The following is a 26,883-nucleotide window of genomic DNA, read 5'->3' as shown; positions in this document are numbered from 1 at the left end:
TTTCTTTAATTTATGCTTCTTTTTCCTTCTAGGATATGAGAAATATAATACTATGAGGGCAGACCCAGCCTTATGCTTCCTGGAAAAGGCTGGCCGACCAGATGACAAGGCCATTGCAGCAGAACACCGAGTGTTGGATAATTTTTCTGACATAGTAGAAGGGTAAGCATTGGGGTTAGTTCTCTAAAAACTCTGAGTCCACCCTATAAAGGCTCATAGTTGCTTGTGTTGAAAAGTAACAATTCTAGTTTTGACTAAACCTGTTGGGATTCTTAGTGGTAGTTATACTCATGAATGATAAATCTTTGAGAGAGAATGGGACCAGTGGAAAGGACTCCATAAGCTGGCCTAAATCCACAATCCATAAGATGCTCCTAAATGTGAATGTTAATGTTTCTCCCAAATGTTTCATTTGACTCAGCTTTCTTTGCAATGCTTTTCAATATCGCTATAGTAAATGGCTAAGAAGATAACTCAATCTCATATAACCATGCATTTCTTCATGCTACTTTTTGGTATTACCTAAAAAATTTTGCACTATATCATCTTCCAGCAATGTGTGACAGATTGACTCTATCAGGATACATGCCTCAGTGATGAGTTGCCATGCTAATACTGAGCCACCAGCTAAGGCAATATTGCCCTGGTTTGGGTGCCAGTGAGTTTAACAAAACTTCTCACATGGAGACCTGAGGGGCATGTAAAGTAATTCACATAGGTCATAAATACCCACTCACTTTTGTGATAGAGAGATTTCTTTTTAATGATTACAACCTCAGTTCCTTAGTGTAAGATACTTAAAGGAAATTGGGTCATTTGTTTTTTGAGAAGTGTTTATTATGTCATCCTTAAGCTCAATAGAGCAAAATATTAAGGAAGCATGGCTCTTCAAATGAAATAATAAAAGTAAGTAGTTGGGATGAGGGGGATAGTGGGTTAAACATTAAAAAAAAAGCAGGAGAAAGGAAATGTGCTGGTCAGAGTGTTTAATTTCAAATTCAAGCAATATAGACTACCACATTGTCAGTTTTTCCAGTTATTTCTCCTGTTAGGTGCTGTATATAACTTACTCAAAGCTTAGCACCTGGTAGCCATTCCATCAAGCATTACAGAAAAGATTAGTCCATGTTAGATTCTGTGTTTTGCCAGGTCTTTATCCTCAGTTCCTCTTAGTGAAAGAAGATGTATTATTAATATTTTTGTCATGCCTCTGAATAATTTTAGGGTTGACTTTGATAAGGATTGTGAAGACCCTGAATATAAACCACTCCAGGGTCCACCAAAAGACCAAGATGATGAGGTAAGGAATCTCATTTGAGTTTAGCTTTTCTCTAATACTAAATAGTTTAGTATTCTCCCATTCCTTGGACCCTATATTAATTGATAATATGAAATGGAAATAAATACCATTTTGAATATGAAAAGAATTACAATGCCAACTGGGGGAGATCAGGGATGACCTTATGGATAAAGTGGGACCCAAGCTGGATACTGAAATAATTGACTACTAAATTCCTGAGTCCTGTTATCATTAAACTATTAATAATAACTCACTTTTCAGGTTATATTTTCTTATTATTTTACTTGATTGCTTCCATTTTTTCTGTGAGAGTCCTTTCATTGGAAGTGTTTCTTGCTCCCTTGGTGCCAAAATGATTTCAGAGTGCCAACCTCCCCCCTTTCTTCACCTTCCATCCTTTGGGGTGGATCTCTTTCTCTAGGGTGATCCCTTGATGATGATGGATGAGGAGATCTCAGTGATTGATGGAGATGAAGGTAAACTTCTAGGTGAACTAGTGCAATTTTGTGTGGGGTGGTGGGGGTTTATTTATTTATTTTCCCATATCCTATCTCCCCTTTGCCTGATAATTCTGATAATTCTATACTATCTTGGGATTTCTAAGAGCTTTACCTTTGGGTGGGTTGAAATACTAGTATTGTTTCTATTATCTTTCCTGTACCTTTTATTTATCCTGCTTTATTTCCCACAGCCCAGGTGACCCAACAGCCAGGTCATCTTTTCTGGCCTCCAGGCTCTGCTCTAACAGCCAGACTTCGCCGCCTAGTTACAGCCTACCAGCGCAGCTATAAGAGAGAACAGATGAAGATAGAGGCTGCAGAACGAGGGGACCGGAGACGACGGCGTTGTGAGGCAGCCTTCAAGTTAAAGGAAATTGCAAGGCGGGAGAAACAGCAACGGTAAAATATGACTAGGAATTTGGGCTGAGCTGTAAGTTTGTCTTCAATTGTGACCCTATCTTGAAAAGCATCTTGGAAAGGATTTGGAATTCCTTACCGAGGGACCATTTTTTGCCTTTAATTGTTACACCTCTGTGACATAAAACCTCACTAGGTACATAACCACATAGGTGATCCAGGTAGTGCTTGTTTATAGCCATTCTCATTGATTTATTTCCCTATATCCTTTCTCCCCTTAGACTGATAATTTTTAAAAGTCTTATACACACATTATAGAGTACCTTTTATACCACCTCTTCTGCTTTCTTCTGTGCATTTTTTTTCCTGCTACTTTCAATTTTATGTTTTTCAGGTATTCTAAACCACACTAAAAAGTATTCAGTCTCCCTATATTCTTTTAATCACTGTTACCTGATTCCTCTTCCCTCTGTAGGTGGACAAGGCGTGAACAAACTGATTTCTATCGAGTAGTGTCTACTTTTGGTGTGGAATATGACCCTGACACCATGCAATTCCACTGGGATCGCTTCCGCACTTTTGCCCGACTGGACAAAAAAACAGATGAAAGCCTTACCAAGTACTTCCATGGCTTTGTGGCCATGTGCCGCCAAGTATGCCGCCTTCCCCCAGCAGCTGGAGATGGTAAGGGAGACTGGAGAGCTAGGAAGTGTGGGGATGGATTATCATACAACCAATTCTTGAATCATTTCTTTCCTACTGTCTCTGTATGTTACAGAGCCCCCGGACCCCAACCTGTTCATTGAGCCTATTACTGAGGAGAGGGCCTCACGGACTCTCTACCGTATCGAATTGCTTCGGCGCCTACGGGAACAAGTTTTATGCCACCCCCTTTTGGAAGATCGGCTGGCGTTATGTCAGCCTCCAGGTCCTGAATTGCCCAAATGGTGGGAGCCTATTCGGCATGATGGGGAGCTTCTACGAGGGGCAGCCCGCCATGGGGTGAGCCAAACAGACTGCAACATCATGCAGGATCCAGACTTCTCTTTTCTGGCTGCCCGTATGAATTATATGCAGAATCATCAGGCAGGAGCACCAGCTCCATCCCTGTCACGCTGCTCTACTCCACTGCTACACCAGCAGTATACCTCGCGCACTGCCTCACCACTGCCCCTGCGCCCAGATGTTCCTGTTGAAAAGCCACCCGAGGAGACAGCTGCCCAGGTTCCCAGTCTGGAGAGTCTGACTTTAAAGCTAGAGCATGAGGTGGTGGCCAGGAGCCGAGCAAACCCACAAGACTATGAAATGCGAGTAGCTCCCTCTGATTCTACCCCTCTGGTTTCCCGGAGTGTCCCACCAGTCAAACTAGAGGATGAGGATGATTCAGACTCTGAGTTGGACTTGAGCAAGCTGTCACAATCATCCTCTTCTTCCTCATCGTCATCCAGCTCCAGCTCCAGCACTGATGAGAGTGAGGACGAGAAGGAAGAAAAGCTAAGTGAGTGCATGTGACAGGCTGTTGGCCCTCTTCCCTATTTCCTCTTCTCTGCTCTTTCCTTTCTTATCTAAATGCATCTCCTGAAATAGATGTTAGTTTTGATTTGATAAAATGTCAAAAAAACATCTGTTATTCTTTGAACTTCTGAAAGCCCATATGATACCATTCCTTTCTAACTTTATTCTTTCATCTTGTTCATACATGTATGATCTCTAGCTGCTGACCGGCCCCGCTCAAAGCTCTATGATGAAGAGAGTCTCCTGTCCCTCACTATGTCCCAAGATGGATTCCCAAATGAAGATGGAGAACAAATGACCCCTGAGCTTCTGCTGCTACAAGAAAGACAAAGAGCATCTGAGTGGCCCAAGGTAACAGCCTTATTCCTGGAAACATACAGTTTAGAAATACAGTGAAACATATAAGGGGAAAATGGAGCAGATAGTTCTGGTTTTCTTGTATTGTGTTTAGTGTTACATGTTTTTCATGAAACTGGGAAGGTGATAGTATTTATTACCTTCCTTCTTTCTGCCTTAATATTTGTACCTATCCTGATAATAACAGAAATATTCTTTGGCACAGAATCATACAACTAGTCAGTTTTCCGAGCTTAAAACCAGTATATTTTTTTCCTCTCAGGATCGTGTCCTGATAAACCGTATTGACCTCGTCTGCCAGGCTGTACTCTCAGGGAAGTGGCCTTCTAGCCGCCGAAGCCAGGAAATGATAACAGGAGGAATTTTGGGGTCAGGCAACCACTTGTTAGACAGTCCTTCATTGACACCAGGAGAATATGGAGACTCTCCAGTCCCCACACCACGAAGTAGCAGTGCAGCTTCCATGGCAGAAGAGGAAGTATCTGCAGTCACCACAGCAGCAGCTCAGTTTACCAAACTTCGCCGAGGCATGGATGAAAAAGAGTTTACAGTTCAGATCAAAGATGTAAGCTCAGCATTTAGGGATCGGGATGTGGGGAATGAGACTGTAGTCCTTGCTAGTTTCACTAACAGGATACTAATGTATTTGGTCAGCTAACTTTAAAAATGAGAGGAGAAATTAGAGGTCACAGTGATCCGTTTAAAAAAAAGTCATTGAAGTAATGAAAGGGATCTTGACTTTAATCTCCTGAAGACTAGATTAAAAGAGACAACATTTTTGAAAGAAATCTAATTGACACAGGCTTCTTTGGATAACTTGCTTTTAGATCTAAGCCTGGTTTTTAAAAAATTGAAATCGAATTTGGGAAAGCCATTAAAATGACACCTAAGTATTAAGAGCCTTAAGTTAAAAAGGAATGTTTCCTGTGAAATTAAATCAGAATCTTCTTTTCTATTGAACCCAATTAGCTGGTCATTAAGTACTTAATAAGAAAAATGTCTTAAATTAGTATGTGACAGTTATGTTAGGATTTGCCCCTATGATGAGTTGCCATGCTAATATTGAGCCTCTCTAGGTAGGTATTTTTTTTACACTGCTCTGGGTGCTGTTGAGATAAATTGTATTTCTCTTAAATCTACCTGAGGGGCTCTAAGTCAAGAAATAAAATCTTTCCAATGAGAACATACATAAATTGTGTTATATTTCTAACTGAGATAGTCTTCTGTCTCACAATCGTTGAGCCAGTGGATGACCTTTAACCCATGTCCTCCAAAGCTTTAATCTTTACTTTAAAAACATGTGCCATATAATGTCTTGTGTGGGTGGGTTGTGTTCCTAGGAGGAAGGATTAAAGTTAACATTCCAGAAGCACAAATTGATGGCTAATGGAGTAATGGGAGATGGACATCCATTGTTTCATAAGAAGAAGGGGAACAGAAAGAAACTAGTTGAGGTGAGTGATAAAGTCTTCAACATGATAAGATCTTTTTATTCCTGGTAATTTATGAAGATAGTTGGGATTGAGGGATTAGAAGATTTTAGAGTTATTTTATTGGCTACCATTGGCTCTGCTCCCCCTCCCTCCCTGCCCCAAAGAAGAGTATGTGCTCATGGGGGTGGATTCTGGGTTTGCAGCTGGAGGTGGAGTGCATGGAAGAGCCCAATCACCTTGATGTGGACCTGGAGACCCGGATCCCTGTCATCAATAAGGTGGATGGTACATTGCTGGTGGGTGAGGATGCCCCTCGCCGGGCTGAACTGGAGATGTGGTTACAGGGTCATCCAGAGTTTGCTGTCGATCCCCGATTTCTAGCGGTGAGTGGCAGTTCCATACAGCAAGATTTTAAAGTCATTCCCTTGGTATTTAGCTGTGTGAGAAGGAGAAAGCATGCCATATTATGTCACTGGTTTTGCATCCAAAAAATAAGAGTTATTATACAAAATCTTCATGTCTCCCAGAGTTGTCATGAGTGTCAAAGTAATATTGTCACTTGTTAAATTAAATGGTAGACAATTGTTTACTCTTAAGCTTATATAACTACCTAATCTTTTTTGAGAGATCTGCCTAGTGGCAGTTTTGCAATAATTAGAACTAAGCATTTATTTATTCATGTAGTAAGCAATTATTTATTGTCAAGCTAGGTCTAGTGCCATATTACTACAGAGAAGATATTTATTCCGCCAGGATAACTGGTACTTTTCTATTGCAGTATATGGAAGATCGTAGAAAACAGAAGTGGCAGAGATGTAAAAAAAATAATAAGGCAGAAATGAACTATTTGGGAATGGAACCAGTACAGACAGCTAACTCTAGGAATGGAAAAAAGGTAAGATTGGAGCATTAACACTCCGTCTCCAAAGTGAAGTATGCTTTCAACGTATGTTATGACTGGAAATTACTTAATTCTGTTTTATTTTTTAAAGATTTATTTTTATTTATTTATGCATACTAGAAACTGTGTAGGCCAGAGGTGCGGGGCATGAGAAGTTTCACCAGAGACAGAGTGGAGAGCAGAATAGGCAGATGGATTGAAATACACTGCTGAGGAGAGCAGCGGGCAAGACAGGAGAGGTCTGCCCTGCCATGTGGGTCAGCTCCCTGGCCAGGAATTGAACTCAGGCCACAGTGGCTGGTGATAGTTGATATTGCTGTGCCACCAGGGAGGCCTTTAATTTTATTTTTCTCCCCACTGTACACTTCTGAAAAAAATGTATCTTCAGTTTAATGTGGAAGCCCAGAGTATTTTTACTGGTATTTTTCTAGTACTGTGGAATTGTCACCTCAAGAGCATAAAATTCTGAAAACTGACATCGTACTTGAAACTTATTAAAATGTACGAATTAGTAAATGTGTTAAAATATTCAAGACTTTATCTTGCTCTTCTGTTAAGGGATTTTTTTGCAGATGCTTTAACCTTTTCATTTTGCACATGCCCAAGAGTGAGAGTTCTGAGCAGATAATCTCTTAAAAGTTTTATGACTCTATATATCTTAGGAATGATTTGGAAACCTAAGGAAAATAGTCTTGGGGTTTCCCAGAACACTAAAGAGTTGAGTATCACTAATACACCAGCAATGGAAAAAGGAGGGGAAACTATGTTTCATCGTTTATAATGGCATTCTTTACATTTTGATCAAAATAATGGTAATTCTATTATTTTCAAGTATAATCATGGTTAATAAACTATTTGGTGGACTAAGTTTACCCATAGTTTCTTCTCCTTCCTACAAAACTATACCTGCAAAAAGTTTATTTGACTACATGTGTCTTAACTTTGGACAGTAGTGTTTTTTAAACATTTTTAAAAAAGTATAGTTTGATTTGATGTAGGTAGTTATTAGAAATGAATTAGCACTTGCTACACATTATCTTTCAATAAAATTTTCAAATGAATACGATCTTTTACATTTAACAAATTTTAATAACATTATTTTGCACATAATATATTTGTGAGGTAAATTTAGGAGGCTTATTTTTTTTTCATATAGGGGAAAAGTGGGTTCATGTAAATATTGTTACCATGTAGGGATGTTTTAATTTTTTTCTTACCCTCCATGGAAGCAAGCATGTAATAAGCAGAATAGTTATGAGAAAAGCCCGGTGGCTAGAGAGCCATCTGTTTCTTGAATCTGACATTATAGGGCAGCCTCTGGGAAAAACTTTTCCTTCATTATTACCTATTTTTACAATAAGTAATTTTGCTACTTCCTTAGTGGCGTTTGATAACTCTGGGAAAAAAAAAAGATCAGAGGAAATTAGAAAAAATCTTAATGTGACTAGAATTCTGAGCAGTAGTCTGGCACTACATCATTGCTGGGAGCTACAGGAATTTAGGTGTTTACAATAGTTACATTTTAAAAATTCACACAGCACTTGCTTCAGCAGCATAGGTATTAAAATTCAAACAAGAGGGCCTCCCCGGTGGCGCAGCGGTTGAGCGCTGGGTTGCGAAGCTGCCCGCGGCCTCTGCGGCGCCGGTTCGATCCCCGGCTGCTTCCCGGCCACTGGAGGAGGGTCCCACATGGCGCGCAGACCTCTCCTGCCGCCCACTGCTCCCCTCAGCAGTGTACTTCTGTCCTTCTGCCTACTCTGCTCCCTGCTCTGGTTAATTCTCTCACCCTCCCGCGCTTCTGATTGTACCCAGTGCATGTATAAACAAAACAAACAAACAAATAAATAAATAAATAAAACATGCCTCTATTAAAAAAAAAAAAACTTTAAAAAAAAAAAAAATTCAAACAAGAGATTAGCATGGCCCTGACTCAAGGATGACATATAATTTGTGAAGTGTTCCATAATTTTTATGGAAAAATGTAAAAATCCATAGAAATGAGTATCAAGATACTGTTTTTCTAAATCATAAAAGCATATTCTCAAGTGTTAGGCTTAGATTAAGATATATAGTCCAGGGCCTCCCTGGTGGCACAAGAGGTTAAGTCTCAGCACTATGAAGCTATCCGCAGCCACTGCAACACAAGTTCGATCCCCAGCGAGGGATCTGACCCTCATGGCGCAGCAGACTTCTCTTATTTGACCCACTACTCCCCTCAGCAGTGTATTTCAGTAGACCTGCCTGTTCTTCTCCCCATTCTGTCTCTGGTGAATCCTCTCACTCCCTGCACCTCTGGCCTGCACCCAGTTCTTGTATGTATAAATATAAATAAATCTTTTTTTAAAAAATAGAGTCCATAGACATGTGTAACATGGTCTGAGTTTAATGCCATCCTTTATGCCACACTTCCAACCCTTCTATTGCCTGAGTCTAGCAAAGCAAGGGTACTGAAAGCAGTGTTTCTCCTTCAACGAATTTAACCAATTTTTTTTTTTAAAGATTGATTGATTGATTTATACAAGCACTGGGTACAGTCAGAAGTGCGGGAGGGTAAGAGAATTCACCAGAGCCAGAGTGGGGAACGGAATAGGCAGACTGATGAAATACACTGCTGAGGGGAGCAGCGGGCTGCAGGAGAGGTCTGCGCGCCATGTGGGACCCTCGCTGGTGGCCGGGGATTGAACTGGTGCTGCAGAGGCTGCAGGCAGCTTCGCAGCCCAGCGCTCAACTGCTGCGCCACCAGGGGAGGCCCGAATTTAACCAATATTTGAAGTCAGTATTTAGAAGAAAGCAATTCAAAATTCAGTAGATAATGTAAGCCTACCAATGTGAGGAGAAAAACATTAATTTGGTGAGGAGCTACTCACAATATGTTTGGTGTTCTAGATATCCAAAAATCTTAATGTTTACCCCTGTCTCAAGTTTACCCCATTTATGTACTGTAAATATTGATTTAGCTATACTGCACTTCATTTGGCCAGATGATGTAAACAACCTACCATCAGTAAAGTATACTGTGCAAGTACTGGTTCATTCACTGTTTTATTCTTATCCCTTATTAACAAAAGTAAGGATTTGTGGAATGGCGACCAGAGTAAAGATAAAATATCATCATAAAAATAAGCAAAACTCTGTCAAATCCTTTCATTTAGCTGCAACATCAGAATGCTCTAGCCGGCAACATTCACAGTTGCTCCTCCTAGTTACTACCATCAGGCCTTGTCAGACTACTAAAGATCAATTTGGTGAAAAAACATTTGCAAGTTAGAATTCTGTTGACTTCTGTTTCCCCCCCACCCCACCCCCTTCTTTCTACTGTCTTCTATTCCTCCTCCCAGGGTCACCATGCTGAAACTGTGTTCAACCGGGTTTTACCAGGGCCTATTGCACCAGACAGCAGCAAGAAGCGGGCCCGTAGGATGCGACCAGACCTTTCTAAGATGATGGCCCTGATGCAGGGTGGAACCACTGGGTCCTTATCTCTGCATAATACCTTCCAACACAGCAGTAGTGGCCTGCAGTCAGTGTCATCTCTGGGTCACAGTAGTGCCACTTCTGCATCTTTGCCTTTTATGCCATTTGTGATGGGTGGTGCAACATCATCCCCTCATGTAGACTCCAGCACCATGCTTCATCACCACCACCACCACCCCCATCCCCACCATCACCACCATCACCATCCAGGCCTGAGAGCCACTGGCTACCCTTCTTCACCAGCCACTACCACCTCTGGTACTGCCTTGAGGTTGCCACCACTGCGACCTGAGGAAGATGAGGACGATGAGGATGAAGATGATGATGATGATTTATCTCAGGGCTATGATAGCTCAGAAAGGGACTTCTCACTCATTGATGATCCTATGATGCCAGCCAACTCAGACTCCAGTGAAGATGCTGATGACTGATGTCCCATGGTCCCCATTGCTCGGGTGGCTGCTGTATTTTCATTTACTCTGGCCCTTGGACTATGGAAAAGTGGGAGGGGCAGGGGAGATGTGGGGAAACCCAGGACTCCAGGAGGTGAAAAGGAAAAAGAAAACTTGTACCTGATTGCTTCCAAATTTGAGAGGATTGGGTGGGCAGGGGAACTCCTAAAATAATACATGACCACTTCCTCATTTCTGGGGAAGAAAAGGAGACTAGAGCAGCTGATGCTCTCACCCCTCCCTAGACACCTCCATTAACCACAGACTATGTAGCGCTGGCCCTGGCCTCTGGCAGAGCCTGTTCCTGGCCGAACTGTGGATACAGCTGGAGGGTCAGGAACTGTTACCTTCCTTCCCCTTGGCATTAATAAATTTAAGTTAATCCTTTTTCACTTTTCCCTTGTTCTGTATTTGCTCAAATCCAATAATACTCATTTAAAGAGCTGATGTAATTTCAACACTAACTTCCTAAAGGTCATTACTGTTCATGCAGTTACCTGAATAAGGCGGACAATTAACCTTTACTCCATTAAAGGATGTGAGTAAGCTGTCCAGCTTGCTAAAGGCTAGGAAATGATATAAGCTGAATAGTATACAAAATGTCTCAGATTCAAACTCCAAATTCTTAGGAGGGATGTGAAGGAAGAGCTTCATCAAGAACCTTGTACATTTTGTTTGGATTAAGGTGCTTTTGGGAAACCATAAGAATGGTGTCACTTTACAAAGTGTGGCAAGGAGACTGGCTGATTGGAAGAACACCTCTCTACTTGTGCCTGGGGTCTACTTTGGAAGAACACCTCACTACTTGGGCCTGGGGGCCTACCTGAGCTGTGTGAAAAACCGTTAAAGCCATTTGTTTACCACGACCCTTCCCCTAACATTCCAGAGTTCAGAAAAGCCTGGCATTTTATTTTCTTTCTAATGCCAAATTCTTCCCACAAAACTTGACTGGTTTATTAGGAGGTGGGGCTTCCTCTCCAGGGCTGTATTTGTCCCTCAAGGAAGCCCCTGACTCAGGGTCCTGGCACGAAAGATCCTTCCAGCCCTGGAGAAGCAGCGATCGCTGCTTTCCCACCTCTAGGAGAGGCAGGTACCCAGTTATTGCTGCGGGCTTCCCACTGCCACCCCACGGCAGATCCCGCTCTTTCCTCTTCCCCTTCCTTTGCCGATGGGTGGGGCCTTCACACCCGCGCGCGGCAGCTCAAGTGGGGCGGGGCGAGCGCGTCAGGCCTCCCGCCTCCTTCGCAAGCCCAGCCGCTGCCTCCTCGACAAAAAGTCGGAGCTCCTGGAAATCGAGGCCCTGGTGAGCGTGAGGACTGGAGCAGGGCGTCACGTGATGACGTCGACTTGCGTGCGGCTCTTGCTAAATTGATGAGAAAACCCCGCGAAAATCTAGACTCTTGGCATTATACTTTTGTTGATCTCCCCACCCTTTTTTTCCCTCTCTCTCCGCCCCCAAGCTCTGGAGAGAAGATTTAAAAAAAATAAAAAAATAAAAAAAAAAAATCTGCACGCTGCCGGGACCCGGAAGCGGAAAGGGCATCTTTTTTGAGGTCGGTACTTCCGGGTCACTGGGAGAGTGCGGGATTCCGGGGCCGAGAGCGGGTGGTGGAGCCGGGACCTCGCGTGATTCTCGGAACCCGAGGAGGAGCGGCGTCTGTGGCTATGGCTGTGACTTTGGACAAAGATGCCTATTACCGGCGAGTGAAGAGACTGTACAGCAATTGGCGGGTGAGCTGGATCCCGTAATTAATTTCCCTAGGGAGCCCACCTCTGCCATCCCATAATAACTCCGTTTTTCGGCGCCCTTTTTTCCCTTTCGATCGGTAATACCCGGTTTCAGTGTCGCGCCCCTTTCGTGGCTCCAGGATCCTTCACCCGCAGACGGCTCCGAGCGCCCCCTGGTAATAGGGAATCCCCCGCAATCACCCTGCCCTGCGGCCACCACCATCTTCCCCCGAGTGCCGGCCCCCGTCATGCATAACAGCCGCCCCTCGTAGCTCTTCCCGCCCTAGAAGAGGCATCGTCCTCCCTCCCACTCCGTGATCTCGTCTTGCTGCCCCCTCCTGCAGTGTTCACACACACCCACGCGCCCGCTCTGCCCCCAGAACCACGGTAGAAAGCCCCAGGTCCCGCCACACTTATCACCACCTTCGTGACGGATGGATGGAGGGGCGCTCAAGGCTGTGAATCCGGCTCTTAGCGTTTGTCGTTTGCGGGGGTTTTTGCTGGATTTAAAAAAACAACAACAAATGCTGCTCACGCGCAACCGCCTCTCGTTCTAGGCCTTGCTGTGGGTAACACAGAAACCTCAGGCTGAAGACCTGCAGGCATTGGTAATAGAAAAAGCGATGTGTTGCCCAAAACCTTGTTAGTTTTCCTCCTTGGTAGTGTCTGGGGCACGTGTTCAAGAAAATGAGCTGTTGCGGTCTTTTAAAGATTGGGCCGTTTTGCTGCTTGAAAAACATCCAGAGTTAACATTTATTTTTATGATAGTAATTTATCAATTCATACGTTTGGTTGCGTCCTGTGGTGCAGCGTGAGCTGTCTAGCTTGAGGCTGGCCTCGGAACTTTGTCATCTAGGGAAGATAAAACTAATAAAGACTTTCTAAACCTGGAAAATGTACACAAAAATTATCAATCTGATTTCAGCGTTTTAAGTTGCCTTTGCAAATTGATCTACGGACAAACCAAGCTGCTGGTCATTTCCCTGACTTTGAAAATAAAGGTTCCTGTGCATGTTTCATCTTTCGAGGATAAATGCATGGAGATAATTGGAAATAAAATGGATCCTCTGTTGCATTTTATGAAAGGCAAAATTAAGGACTGTGCTAGACAAATCATAACCATAATTTTTAAAAATTTGCTTAATTTCTATTTGCTACAGCTTTTTTCACTGTCAACAAAATTAATTTGAACATGCTCCATGTTGAAAAGGTCTTTCTAAAAGCTCTTATATTTTCTAAAGATTTGTAGGTACAAGTGTGCTAAAGATGACTAAGTTCTAGTGTACTGGTATAATCGAAGCCCTTCTATCCGTGGACCCTGAAATTAAACACCCTTAATGTAGAAGTTGTTTCTAGCCCAGTAAAATCACTTTATCAAGTTATTTCTCATTCTCTTTAGACCATTCATGAAAGGTATGATTAATTCCGAGTTCCAAGTTTCCCAGCACAACTGATAGATGAAAAGCATGAAACTAGGAAAATCTTGAGGCCTGAATACACATTAACAAACTTAAGATCAAATGGCAGTCTTTAAATTCATGAAAATTAACTTACTATCCCCCTTTTTTTTTGTTTTTTTAATCATTAAATTGATATCAGTCCTCTCAGATATTGTTAGGATTGTAGCAGTATGAGCCAAATCAATATAAAAATACTCATTAGCTAATCTTGTGGCTAATTATTACAAAAACCTTGATAGACCTGTATTTTTTTAATAACTAAATTTCAGTAACTACGCCCAGAATTCATTTTATGTGGACGGTCTTTTAGGTTACATTACTTGCATTCTGATCTGCTTAAGCAAAGATAACAGTTTTCTGGGATAAGTTCTGATTGCTGTAGCAGAAAGATCGTTGAGTATATAGGTGGCATGCTCTGTTTGTTTTACTTTATTTTATTAAGAAAACTGGCATCGAAATAGAATAGCTGAAGTTACCTATATCAATCCCAAGTCTTAAACTATTATCTTCTTCAAAGAAATCTGTTAAAGACAAAAAACTAGTTTGGGCTCTACACCCACTTTTTAATTTTAGATACTTCTGAGGATAAGCAATTCAGAACTGTGGTTGCGTGAGGTCGCTGTCTCTAGCTACATAAAGTTGTAGAGGACCAAAAAGCTACGAACTTTTGTTCTTTCTTTTTACCTAAGAGTGAGAGCTAATGTGACTCCTAATCTCATCTCTCTACAAGTTAAGTATATATTGTGAGGCCATTGCAAATAAGATGTTTTCTCTTAATTACGTTGTTCATAATTTAAGTCCTAAGAACAGTTGCAGTATCACTCACACACTTTTAACTGTTTGAGTAGAAATTTCTAAAACATTAAATCTTACACTTGAGAAAATAGTTTTAGAGATGAAAAAATGGGCTCAGTCAAAAATCACTAGGGAACCTCTACAGTGACTGGAACTTGCTACTGTTTTATGACTCACTGGATATTTGAGTCCAGTCCAGTCTTCCTTCTTATTTTCTAAACTAGAATTGATAAAAGCTTCAAGGGTTTGCCGCGCCTGTTTATTTCTGCTGTAGAAAAGCTCAGGTGGTAGTGGTCAGACCTGAGGGTGGGCTGTGGCTTCTCTGCCATCTCATACTTACTAGGTCTTTATTCAGGACTCCCCAGCCTTTTCATGACTATGATTATGATGGTTTTTTTTTTTTTTTGGTGGGACCCTCGCCGGTGGCCGGGGATCGAACTGGCGCTGCAGAGGCTGCAGGCGAGCAACCCAGCGCTCAACCGCTGCGCCACCAGGGGAAGCCCTGATATGATCATTTTTAACCAAGTAATGTGATTAGTACTGCATGGGATAGGAATGGGGAGGTTGCCCCCTTTTCAGGGTCCCTACTTTAAGAGCTGAGGTATACAATATCCAGAAACACCTGTGACTCATTTGAGACCCACTTGAGACATCCTGCAGTGAGTGAACCTCCACTTCAGTTGTCTGCCTTCTATCCCAGAAGAATTCCATAAACTGTCAAAAAGGCAGCTGTTTTCGAAAGGAATGCTGATCCAGTGCATTCACTTATGCTACTCTACACCACAGATCAGCATTGAGGTGATGGGTTTGCAGCCCCGAAAGAAAATTTGTGCGTATGGAGAAAACTAATAAGCTATAGTGTCAGTGTTTGTCTCTGGTGCCAGTTTCTGGCTCTTTGCTTGTATTTGTTGTGGACAAGTTTCTTGTTCTGTATTGCTCTCCAACGACTAGGCAACTTTGACTTGGAAAGATTCTTTAAAATATAAGCAATCCCCTGACTGCTTTCAGCAGGGTAAGGGGTTATTTCCACCCATCTCAGTTCTGTATAGCTCCATTATCTCTGGAGTAAGAACAAGAATGGTTTAAATAATGCTTTGGTCTATTAAGTAAAGAAGAGGACTAGATGGAAGTAAATGATTAAATAGTTTGGGGTTTCTTTATTCATGCTTACTCAACTTTTAAGGTCTACTGTGATTATCTATTTTTTTATATTTGTTTTTTCCCTTTATTAAGTGTAATGCCTGGTATATAATAGTCAGTGGACAATGGTGACTTGAGCTGTCTGTCGTGCAGTCTTTCTTGGTTTGAAAATACTTGTGTCCAGGCTATATTTAGGGTGATCATAAGTCCTGCCTTTCTGGAACTGTTCACCTGTTATCCCTGTGTAATTATTAATAGCTTACCCTTTTATTCTCAAAACTGTCTTGTTTTGATGATAAAGTATCTTAACTAGAACAAAAACCTTCAAGAATGTTTCCTCTTTGATGTAGCACCCATTTCATTCAAAGGAAGCTAGTTCTTCCTCTCCTGCTGTATTTCCCCTACTTTCTTATCATTCAGATAACACCTTCACCACTTTTGCCAATTTCTTAACATCTATATTCTCTACCTTGCACTTCAAAGATTATTTTTAATGAAGTGTTTCAAAAAAACAAATAGTTCTAAAATTCTTTAAAACAAAACCATAAAAAGGTCACCTGCCCCCAAAGCTGCCACATGCTGTTTCTTAATTTGGCAGTTTTAAATGTGAATTTGTTTTTTGGTATACTAGGATTTAAATTTTGCATACTTATACCATCATACTTAAGAAAAAGTGGTGTGGTGGAGTGGAGCCTGGACTCTCAAGCAGAGCTGCACAGGTTGGCATCCCACATGCTGGGCTTCATTTTCTGCTGTTTACTGACTGTGGCCCACCCAGAACTGTTTAACTCTGTAATCCCACACCGTCACACTCATTCCAACTTCCCTATATTCTCCTGTGATTAAAATTTCTTCCTGACATATTTGTTTGGAAAAATTTCAAGACACAGAAAGATGAGAGGATTTTATAGTGAATACCCATGTACCCTCCATCTCAATTATATAATGTTTTATTCTACTTGCTCTATCTCACGCATCCACCCCTCTTGATAAGTTGTTGTGGGGTTTTTTGGGGTTTTTTTTTGTTTGTTCATTTTTTGCCATTTTAGTGAAATCAGTAGTCAGTGTACATTGTAACGCTCATGTAAATTTTTTTTTTTTAAGATTTATTTATTTATTTATACAAGCACTGGGTACAGTCAGAAGCGCGGGAGGGTGAGAGAATTCACCAGAGCCAGAGCGGGGAGCAGAGCAGGCAGAAGGACCGAGGTACACTGCTAAGGGTTGCAGTGGGCGGCAGGAGAGTTCTGTGCGCCATGTGTGTCCCTCCTCCAGTGGCCGGGGAGCAGCCGGGGATCGAACCGGCACCGCAGAGGCCGCGGGCAGCTTCGCAACCCAGCGCTCAACCGCTGCGCCACCAGGGAGGCCCTCATGTAAATATTTTCAATGTTGGATCTACTGTGTTTAGTGTTTTTTTGTTTTCCATTTTATCTTGACATTAAGGATTGCCTCTATTTTCCCTCCTTTTTAAAATGTACCTGCCCTTAATTTTTTTCCTGCTGGTCTGTCATCAGTCTTTCATTCTAAAATTCTCACACTCATCTGATAACTTACTCTGTTTATTTTTACGTGTGCCATAGTCTTATCAATCTTTGATTCCAAAATTTTCACACTTAAGTCTGTTATTTTTAAATTGCCCTGCCCACCACGTCTCACCTCACATTTTCCTTATCTGTTTGTGCAAGTTGCTCTCTAGTCTTATTGACCCATGTGACTTTCCCTTGTGGGGACTCCCCCTTATCCTAGAGAGCCCTTGTCTTGATTTTCCCTTTATTTTGTTAAAGCATGGAAACTTTGCATGAATGGGGCCTCTCAACTGGTTACAGTTACTCTAGAGTGAGTGGGCTGGCTTTTTCATGGAAGACCTCCAAATGTCAGTAGTGTTTTCTCTGAATTCATTGAGAATGTGTAAAGAAAATAATCTGTGGTTCTTGTCTTACGGCATTTATTCCCAATTATTATTGTTCCCATTACAAGCTTTTGTTTATTTCCTCAACAGTTAATGCTTGCGTTCTGCTGGTCCTAGTATCTGGTTTTAGAATCTTTTCTGATTCCATTTCTCCAGAGAATAAATCGAGTCCTTTTGCAGACAGATTAGAAGTTGTCTTGGAACTTCCGAGAACCTGAGGCTCATCTCAAGTTTGCTGACAGCACCTGTTGTTAGCTCTGAACTCATCCATCACATACATACTCCATTCCTTTTCCCTGATACTTGGTGCCTCATTGGGGCTCTTCAAGGTATGCATACTTAGAATCATTATCTTTCCAGTGAGAATGCTTTTCAAGCCCTTGGGGTGAAGCTCTGACCTATTTTCATCTTCAAAAAAAACTTTTCAACTCTTTAAACCTAAATGTATTCAGATAGGTTACTTTATATCACTATAATGGAAGATTGTGTCACTTAAAAAAATAAAAAATAGCTGCTAGAAATAAAGGTAGTGTAATTACAACTGCACTATTAAATTATAGCATTTATTAAGGACTAACATTAAACAGATTAACAGATAACATTAAATATTAAGCAGATATTTTTCTGTAATCAATTTAAAAGTATATAAGTATATAACTTTTTAAAAGTATATAACTATTATATAAAAGTATATAACTATTTTTGCTCTGTGATTAAATGTTTAAAGCCACATTTGGGCTCACCCAAAATCTTTATGGGTTGCACACTTTCAGGGTGTTCAAAGTGTTTCTTCTACCGTACTCTGTACTGATTATATAATCAACGGCTAATCTTTGACATCAATAACAGTAGTGGTGTGATGATACCTGCAAATTTCTAACAAGAAACCATTTCAATCTTTAGTAATAATGTACTAAGCACTATTCTAAGCACTTTATACACATTTACCCCCTTCATTCTCACAGCAGAACTTAAATATGTAAAGATAGAGGAGACTGGAGTCCAGCATGGTTAGGTTATAGTAAGTGTAAGCACTGTTTTTCAGAGTGAGCCTATATGGTAGATACGTTGTCTCTAAATACAGAAGGCAGACCTCCTGTTGGTTACAGTCACTAAAAGAATTTTCTGGTAAATTTAAGAAGTCAGTGTCAGTATCAGTATACTGATGCCTTTCCTGAAAAATTTTGTCACGTGATGCTAATTCTCCTTATAAATAAAAATCAAAAACTTCCAGAGAAATTTATTTTTATCTTTAGGGCCATAATGAAAGTATTCTCTCATCTGATTTGGTAACTGGAAGTTTTAAAAGAGAAAAACTATCGCTTTATTGTTTGTTCTATAAAATTCTATAATAAAAGTATATTTTAACTATTATTTTCAGTACCTTTTTTAAGTTTAACCCATTCATGTGAGTGAGGACTGCCTATATATTTGTGTGGGGAATTTTGAGTGTGCTAGGTCTTTATGTGGAATTTTGAGTACAGTGATACATACTGTATCTAAATTTTATGGTGGCAGAAGAGATTTGATGGATATCAAGAATCTGGGAACACCAGTGGTCACTGCTACAAGGTGGATCATCTAGAAAGAGGAACACAGGAATTACAGTCCGTACTTGACAAGGACTTGAATCAAAATCCTGAAGACTGGGCCCCCCTGGTGGCCTAGGGGTTAAGTCTCAGCGCTGTCACTGCTAAGGCCTGAGTTTGATCCCTATCCAGGGACCTACCCACTTTCTCTCCTGCTGCTCCCCTTAACGGTGCATTTCAGTCATCCCTCCTGTTACTGCCCCCACTCTGTCTCTGGTGAATCCTCTTACCCCCAGCACCTCTGGCCTACACCCCAGTTTTTCTATGCATAAATAAATAAAATTCTAAAAAAAGAACTTTAGTTTAAAATAAATAAATGAATCCTTTAATTTAAAATAAATAAATCAGTCCTGAAGACCATCCCAAGCAGGAATGGATCAAGTAGAAATGTGGAGCCATTTAAGCAGCACAGGTTTGGGCCCCCACTCTCCCACGGTTTCATAAGACTGTTACCAGATGTAATCTGTATCAGGCATTTTATACTTCTCATGGGTTTGAAAATACAAAGTAGTGTCCTGGATTTTGCTGTCAAAATATTGGGTTTTATTGTAATTCTTTTCACTGATAATGTTTTATAAAATTTTTACCGAAATTCATTATCTTTAGGTACCTTTAGTTCTGCTCTTATGACATTTATTTCATTTGGAGTCAGAGATCACCAGTATTTATAAAGAATCAAGAGTATTTCAAATGGCCAGAGCAATTACTTTTGGAGAAATGTTAGAATTCATCCTCTTATCTTTTTGGGGGGGAGTAGAAAACTAGACATTTTATATGACGTGAAATCCTTGAGCTTTGCTCAGTTTGTTTCCCCTGTCTTCATAAAATAAATATGTGGGTCTTTTTTTCCATTTTCAAATGCAGTGAGATCCCTTTGAATTATTTTCCACAAAATTCAGTTGCATGATTATACTGTTTACTTTTTTAAAACATATTAGTGTTTGAATATTTTATGTATTTTGATACCTTTTTTCTCTTTTTTCCAAGCAGATACATAAAAGGTTTTATTAATCCTCTCATGAAAACTCTATATAATCACCACAGATACAGATAAAGTCACTATAGAATCAGATAAAGTCACTATAGAATCTTGACTCCTTTTTGACAGCATCAACATTGGCATTTTCCATCTCCTCTCCCTGACTTTCTTTATTCTTTTCTTGTGTTCCTTTTTCTGTTTTCTTGAGGTCTTTTTCTTCTCATACAGGCCATGTATTGCGACTATGTTTGGGTTCATTTTTCTTTGCATAATCTGAATGTAAATCATGCCAAAGCCAATTGATTTGCCACCTCCAAAATGGTTTCTGAAGCCAAGTACAAAGAAGACATCAGGGGTGGTCTTATACATTTTACCTAGTTTTTCCTCAAATTTCTGTCTAAGGGACTGTTGCCTTCCCACGGTGAAGGATGTCAATGACCGTTTGTTTCCATTGAAGAATTCGGTTGGTTATGAACTTCCTCGTCTGGATAATTACTGTGTCATTCATGATGGTGATGGCTTTTCAGGCAGCCAGGGAGGAAAGGAGCTGGTGGCTTGTTCTTGCTGAAAATTTTTGATTCAACCAAGGTTTTAAGTATCAAAAAATATTAAAAGGGACTCAGTGATATTTTTCAGAAAATGTTTAAGAAGAAAATTATGTATTGTGTCCAGAACACAAAAACATAGAGAAGTGCCTCTTACTAATTTTGATAGGTTATCAAGGTATAGTAGTAATATTATAGTAGTAAAATTGCCACAAAATCCTTTTTTGCCTGAAGAATGGGAATGTAAGGGAACAAAATTTTTAGGAGGAAGGTAACTGATGTCCAAGTCAGAGTTAATGTGTCATAGGACTCATATAGTCCATTGGATCTCAGACTCTTATTATCAGAACTCTTTCACAGTCTTAAAATACTCTGGACCCCAAAGAAATTTTCTTTATTTGTATCTAGTATATAGAGAAAATCTGATCTCATGTACATAAAGCTGGAACAGGGAGGATATTTTCATAACCATTTCAGATAATTATGAATATTCTTTGTTATTCTAGAAGTGATGGTTTCTTGAAAGTTGTAATGTAAATCTAAAACCACAAAAAATAAACTTTTCATATTAAGTCTGTTTTGCACCTTTGATCCTTTACCCATGGATGACTTTGTAGCTTTATGAGTTGATTATTTGGAAAACACTGGTTTTCTCACTTGTGCAGATTTTTGAAATGTTTTACATATAATGTCAGTATCTTTATACAGTATCAAAAAATCATTATATTAATATTACAACTGATCTTATCAGAAAAGTTGAATAACTAGGGACACTGTCAAGTTCCAGCGATGGGATACAAGTTTCTCAAATTTTTTATTTTTGTCTGAAAACGCAAATCTTATTTACAACACAAATGTCATTCATTTTTCTTGAAGTGGCAGATTTGCCTCATTCATTTATGAGAGTATGTGTGACAGATACCCATACTGTTTAAAATGACTAATGTGACTTGTTAGTCAAATAATTGTACAAGCAGTTTGCTTGAAGCAGCCATCATACTTCAGTAGGCACATAGAAGGGCTTGTATGTACTTCTCATTTCTCAGTGGTTGGGGTTTCATAATATTAATTTTTTTATTGTATCAAAGATAATTTTTAATGAAACTGGCTTTTCTTTTACGGGTGTGTGGTAGAGAAAAATTATGCTGACCCTGTCTTAATTCATGCTTTGGTGCTAGCAGTTCTAGCTACCATTGCTTTCAGTTCATCCATGAGATCTAATGGTAAAATTTTATCAACCTGAAGTAGAAACATTTTCTCAGAATGGGAGACTGTATGTACTTTGTAAGTAATATCTTCTTTGGGTTGCATAGAGAAATTGTGGTAGAGAAATTCAGCAGAACCTCATTGGCAACTAGAGCCTTAGTGTGGAGGAGTTTTATGTAACTGTTTTTCTTGATATTAGAAGTCAGATTTAACCTTACAGTTCATAATTGCTACTTCTTTGGTCTTCTTAAGCTGTTTAAAAGCAGCTAATGTTGGAAGACTCTCACGTCTCAATTTCAGAACTACAAACCTATGGTAATGAAAACAACCTGGTACTAATGTAAGGACAGGCATGAAGATCAGTGAACTGAAACTTGGAATCCAGAAATAAACCTCTGCCTTTGTATCATTTGATTTTTATTTATTTATTTTTACAATGGTACTAACACAGTTCAATGAGAAAATAATAGTTTTGGAAACAACTGGATATCCACAGGTAAAGATGAAGTTAGGCTTCTTCCTCATGTCATACATGAAAATTAACTTAAGGCACTCCCTAGTGGCGCAAGGGGTTAAGCACCACACTATGAAGCAATCCACAGCCTCTGTAGCACGAGTTTGATCCCCAGCTGGCCAGAAAGAAACCCACATGGCACAGCAGACCTCTCCTGTCTCACTCACTGCTCCACTCAGCAGTGTATTTCAGTCAGTCTGCCTGTTCTGTTCCCTACTCTGTCTCTTGTGAGTCCTCTCACCCCCACCCCACATCTCTGGCCTGTACCCCAGCTCTTGTATGCGTAAGTAAATAAATCTTGAAAAAGAAAAAGAAAGAAAATTAACTCAAAATGAACCATAGACCTAAAAACTTATAGGAGAATGAATAGGTAAATCTTTTTTTTTCTCCAAAGATTTATTTATTTATGCATATAAGAACTGGGGTACAGACCAGAGGTGTGAGGGGTGAGAGGATTCACCAGAGACAGAGTGGGGAACAGAACAGGCAGAATGACTGAAATACACTGCTAAGGGGAGCAACGGGCGAGTCAGGAGAGGTCTGCTGCGCCATGTGGGTAGCTCCCTGGCTAGTGATCGAACTCATGCTTCAGTGGCTGCGTATAGCTTCATAGGTTGCGTCTTAACCCCTTGAGCCACCAGGGAGGCCCAGTATAGGTAAATCTTTATGTTGGATTAGACAAGCCTTAGACATCAACAGCACAAGAAAATAATTTTAACTTCTCCAGAATTAAAAAGTTGTATTACCAAGGATATAAATAAGAAAGTGGAAAAGGGAGCCTTCCTAGTGGCGCAAGGGGTTAAGTCTCAGCACTATGAAGCTGTCGCCAGCCACTGTAGAGTTTGGATCCCTGGCCAGGAAGCTGACCCACATGGAGCAGCAGACCTTCCTGCCTCACCCACTGCTCCCCTCAGCAGTGTATTTCAGTAGATCTGCCTGTTCTACTCCCCACTCTGTCTCTGGTGAATTCTCTCACCCCCCACGCCTCTGACCTACACCCCTGCTCTTGTATACATAAATAAAATCAATCTTTAAAAAAAAAAAAAAGTGGAAAAGATTGCCAATGGAAAAAAAAAGTAAGTCATAATCTGATGAGACTTAAATTTAGAATATAAGATCAAAAAGAGCTCTTAAAATTTAATAACAAAGCAATACCCCATATGGAGACTACCTAAATATCTAGCTCTTAACCATTATAGAAAGACTCTATATTGGCAGTTCTCAAAAAAATTAAAAAGTGTACAGATGGTGAGTAGTCAGTCATAGGAAATGCATATCAAAACTAAAATGATACATTACTTCACATCTGGTGATTTTTTTCAAAAAGTTAAACACAGTTACCATTTGACTCAGCAAGTTCGTAGCTAGGTATATGCTCAAAAAAAGTATGTCCACGTAAAACTTACATGAGTGCCCATGGCAGCATTATTCATGATGGTCACAAAGATGGAGACTACCTAAATATCTAGCTGTTAATGATTGGATAAATAAAATATGCTGTTTCCATACAATGAATTATTCATTAATGAAAAGGAATGAAGTATTGATACATGCTACAACTTGAATGAACTTTGAAGCATGTTAAGTGAAAGCAACCAGTCACACAGACCACATGTGATTCCATTTATATGAATTTGTTCAGAATACACAGTCCATAGGGATAGATTAGTGGTTGCCTAGGATGGGGGGGGGGCGGGCAGATCAATAATGATTGTCACTGGGTTTCATTTTGGGGAGATGAAAATGTTCAAAAATTTTGTTGTCATGGTGTATAGCTCTGAATACACTAAAAACCATCCTTCTATACCTTAAATGAATGGGTTGTATTAGATGTGAATTCTATCTTAAAGCTATTTAAAAAGTGGAATGAGTAGTGGCTGTGAGGTTGTTAAACAAATGTGTAACTTAAATTAGAATTTCTGTTAGGAAGAAATTATGCATTCTCTGTGTAAATATTCCTATTCTGGTAGTGTAAAAGGAAAGTGACCAAATTACTTACCCTCCTTGCTTTTCAGAAAGGAGAAGATGAGTACGCCAATGTCGATGCTATTGTTGTATCAGTGGGTGTTGATGAAGAAATTGTTTATGCCAAATCAACTGCCTTACAGGTGAGAGGTTTCTAACAGTTTTTAAGCCCTGAGAGTCACTGGATCATCTACTGCACTGTTGAGTATGGTAGCCACTAACCATATTACAAATTTAATTCCTTAGTTCTAAGTCTCAAGTACTCAATATTGGCTGCCATGTTTTAGAATAGATATAGAATATTTTCCATCAGTGAGTGGGCAACACGGATTTAGAATATAAGGAAAAGAGACATGTGTAAACTGTGATGGATTTAAATGTATAGTCTTCAGGAACCGAGACTTTTTCCAAATCTTTGCTCTCCCATCCATAGACTGTAGCCTTTGTGCTCAGGGTGAAAAAATTGTTAGAGCAGCCCCATCTATTACATCTCCATTCCAGGTAGAAGATAGCGAAAGGAAAGAATGGGAGACTGCGTTTTGTTTTTAAGGAGTCTTGCTTGAAGTCCCCCACATAATACTTCTACTTATAACTTAATTGGCCTAAGTTCAATCTATGGCCATACTTAGCGACAAGAAATGATGGTAAATAATTGATTGGCAACTAGTAGTCTTTGAGGGATATAGAATACACAATTCCCTGAGGGGCTACTCTGTTTATGTATTTATGTCCTCTATACAGTTAAATTGTTTCTACTTGGTGGTCTTTATTATGGGATATTTTAAACATAAAGATAGATAAATGTAACATCTACTCCTATGTACCCATTATCCTGTTTCAATAAATTTGTCAACTCTTGGGTGATCTAATTTCATTTGTGTCCATATCCGGGCTCCCCCTCCTCAGATTATTTTGAAGTTAATTCCCGTATTCTGTAAGTGTTTCTGTATAAGTAATTTTCTTCAGTGAGTTAATACTGTTATCACTGTTATCTTTTTCCATAGACATGGCTCTTTGGTTATGAACTAACTGATACCATTATGGTTTTCTGTGATGACAAAATCATCTTTATGGCCAGCAAGAAAAAAGTGGAGTTCTTGAAACAGATTGCCAACACTAAAGGCAATGAGAATGCTAATGGAGCTCCTGCCATCACACTGTTGATACGAGAAAAGGTCAGAGCTGATAAAAGAATGTGTCATAAATGTGACGGATTGTTTAAAAGTGATAAACAGAAATGCCTTCTAGGAATTTCAAAGAATATAAATGGGAGATTTTAGCCAAATGTGGTTGTAATTACAAAGTTCTATTGCATATTCATTAGGAAGAAAAGCAGTTTAATAGTATTATAGTTTTGTCACAAAACATGGCTGTGAAATTCTAGTGAATGCCAACTATCTGTCCATTCTAAAGACACTCTCACCTTGTTTTTCATTGGAGTACCTTCATTAGAACAAATATCTTTAAGTATCTTTAAATAAATATTCAGGGCCTCCCCAGTGGCGCAGCGGTTGAGCGCTGGGTTGCGAAGCTGCCCGCGGCCTCTGCGGAGCCGGTTCGATCCCCGGCTGCTCCCCGGCCACCGGAGGAGGGTCCCGCATGGCGCTCAGACCTCTCCTGCCGCCCGCTGCTCCCCTCAGCAGTGTACTTCGGTCCTTCTGCCTGCTCTGCTCCCCGCTCTGGCTCTGGTGAATTCTCTCACCGTCCCTCGCTTCTGACTGTACCCAGTGCATGTATAAACAAAACAAACAAACAAATAAAATAAATAATAAAAAAAACCATGCCTCTAAAAAAAAAAAAATAAAATAAATACTCATTTCCAGTTCTATCAAATGTGATCTTTTTGTCATCCTGCCCACCTGACAGTTTTTTTTTTCAAATATTGTTAACCTAGGGCCTTGAGTTTCTTAATTGTCCTGAAGAAAAAGAGTAGTCTTGTTGACTTATATGGCATTTCACTTAAATATATAAAAATAACCAAAGAAATTTTGGTTACCTTTTGGTATGTTATATTCTGCTCTATAGAAGTAGATGGAGTGTGGGGGTTACTTCCTATTATTAGTAGAAATGATGTCTAATTCTAAAACTAACAAACCTCCTTTCTTTCCTGTGGCACTGATAGAATGAAAGTAATAAGAGCAGCTTTGACAAAATGATTGAAGCTATTAAAGAAAGCAAGAATGGCAAGAAGATTGGAGTGTTCAGCAAAGACAAATTCCCTGGAGAATTCATGAAGAGCTGGAATGACTGCCTTAACAAAGAAGGCTTTGACAAAGTAAGAATACTCCCTGAAACAAGCACATTGGGAGGCAGAAAGACAAACATGTGATGGATTTCCATATCTGATTGTGCAGAGAGTATGTTTTAGGAAGATTGTATATTCATTCACATTTCCATTTTTCGTTCCCCTTGGAGTAGTAAACCAATTTTAATTTTCTGTCAGGAATGAGGCATTCAGGAGATAGATAAGCTATCTCAGGGAGATACTGAGAAAAACCTCTTTACCAGAAAACATTTTTTTTGGGGGGAGGGGTCCCTCCAATCCTGCCTCTCCCTCCTTCAACCTTTACAAAATCCTTTATAGAGAGACATTTACATTAGTTTAATGTCTCTTAGAGTACAGAGAATGACCTGGTTAAGAGTGGTTTCAAATGTTTATGCATCTAAGAAGAGAATATTATTTAGGTGTTCCACAAACTACTGGTGAATAGTTTACTAAATAACCAGTTATCGTCACTGTTAATAGTCAAAGTTGGAGGGGTCT

At 40.0% G+C, this 26,883-nt stretch overlaps 2 protein-coding genes and 2 non-coding genes across 9 annotated transcripts in view; all 4 read left to right on the top strand.

Moving 5' to 3' along the window:
• CHD8 (chromodomain helicase DNA binding protein 8) overlaps positions 1–10,676 on the top strand; it is a 62,596-nt gene extending 51,920 nt beyond the window's left edge. For 5 of the 6 annotated variants that reach the window (XM_037503012.2, XM_037503010.2, XM_037503009.2 and 2 more), the window contains exons 27-38: positions 33–162; positions 1,225–1,300; positions 1,722–1,776; positions 1,992–2,199; positions 2,633–2,841; positions 2,936–3,655; positions 3,872–4,023; positions 4,292–4,594; positions 5,370–5,483; positions 5,666–5,845; positions 6,241–6,357; positions 9,702–10,676. In XM_037503012.2, the coding sequence (XP_037358909.1) occupies positions 33–162; positions 1,225–1,300; positions 1,722–1,776; positions 1,992–2,199; positions 2,633–2,841; positions 2,936–3,655; positions 3,872–4,023; positions 4,292–4,594; positions 5,370–5,483; positions 5,666–5,845; positions 6,241–6,357; positions 9,702–10,268 (2,831 nt within the window). In that variant the 3' untranslated portion in view covers positions 10,269–10,676. The remainder of the gene's footprint in view (positions 1–32; positions 163–1,224; positions 1,301–1,721; positions 1,777–1,991; positions 2,200–2,632; positions 2,842–2,935; positions 3,656–3,871; positions 4,024–4,291; positions 4,595–5,369; positions 5,484–5,665; positions 5,846–6,240; positions 6,358–9,701) is intronic. The other variant, XM_037503011.2, reaches the window with a different exon arrangement.
• Positions 589–698, top strand: LOC119239647 (small nucleolar RNA U6-53/MBII-28). Its single transcript, XR_005123925.1, has one exon. It is a non-coding gene; the product is annotated as a small nucleolar RNA U6-53/MBII-28 (small nucleolar RNA).
• LOC119239648 (small nucleolar RNA U6-53/MBII-28) lies at positions 5,065–5,178 on the top strand. The gene has a single exon (XR_005123926.1). It is a non-coding gene; the product is annotated as a small nucleolar RNA U6-53/MBII-28 (small nucleolar RNA).
• Positions 10,677–11,555: 879 nt separating the features above from the next.
• The window catches only part of SUPT16H (SPT16 homolog, facilitates chromatin remodeling subunit), a 34,782-nt gene continuing 19,454 nt past the window's right edge, over positions 11,556–26,883 (top strand). The window contains exons 1-4 of the mRNA XM_037502995.2: positions 11,556–12,020; positions 24,170–24,262; positions 25,124–25,294; positions 26,242–26,394. Coding sequence (XP_037358892.1) covers positions 11,955–12,020; positions 24,170–24,262; positions 25,124–25,294; positions 26,242–26,394 — 483 coding nt within the window. The 5' untranslated portion in view covers positions 11,556–11,954. The remainder of the gene's footprint in view (positions 12,021–24,169; positions 24,263–25,123; positions 25,295–26,241; positions 26,395–26,883) is intronic.

This window comes from Talpa occidentalis, unplaced genomic scaffold, assembly GCF_014898055.3.
Source record: "Talpa occidentalis isolate TD23 unplaced genomic scaffold, MPIMG_talOcc4v2.1 talOcc4.11, whole genome shotgun sequence".
NCBI classification, from domain to species: Eukaryota; Metazoa; Chordata; class Mammalia; order Eulipotyphla; family Talpidae; genus Talpa; species Talpa occidentalis.
Note: the sequence above shows the minus strand (reverse complement) of the source record. Positions and strands in the feature narration are given on the sequence as shown.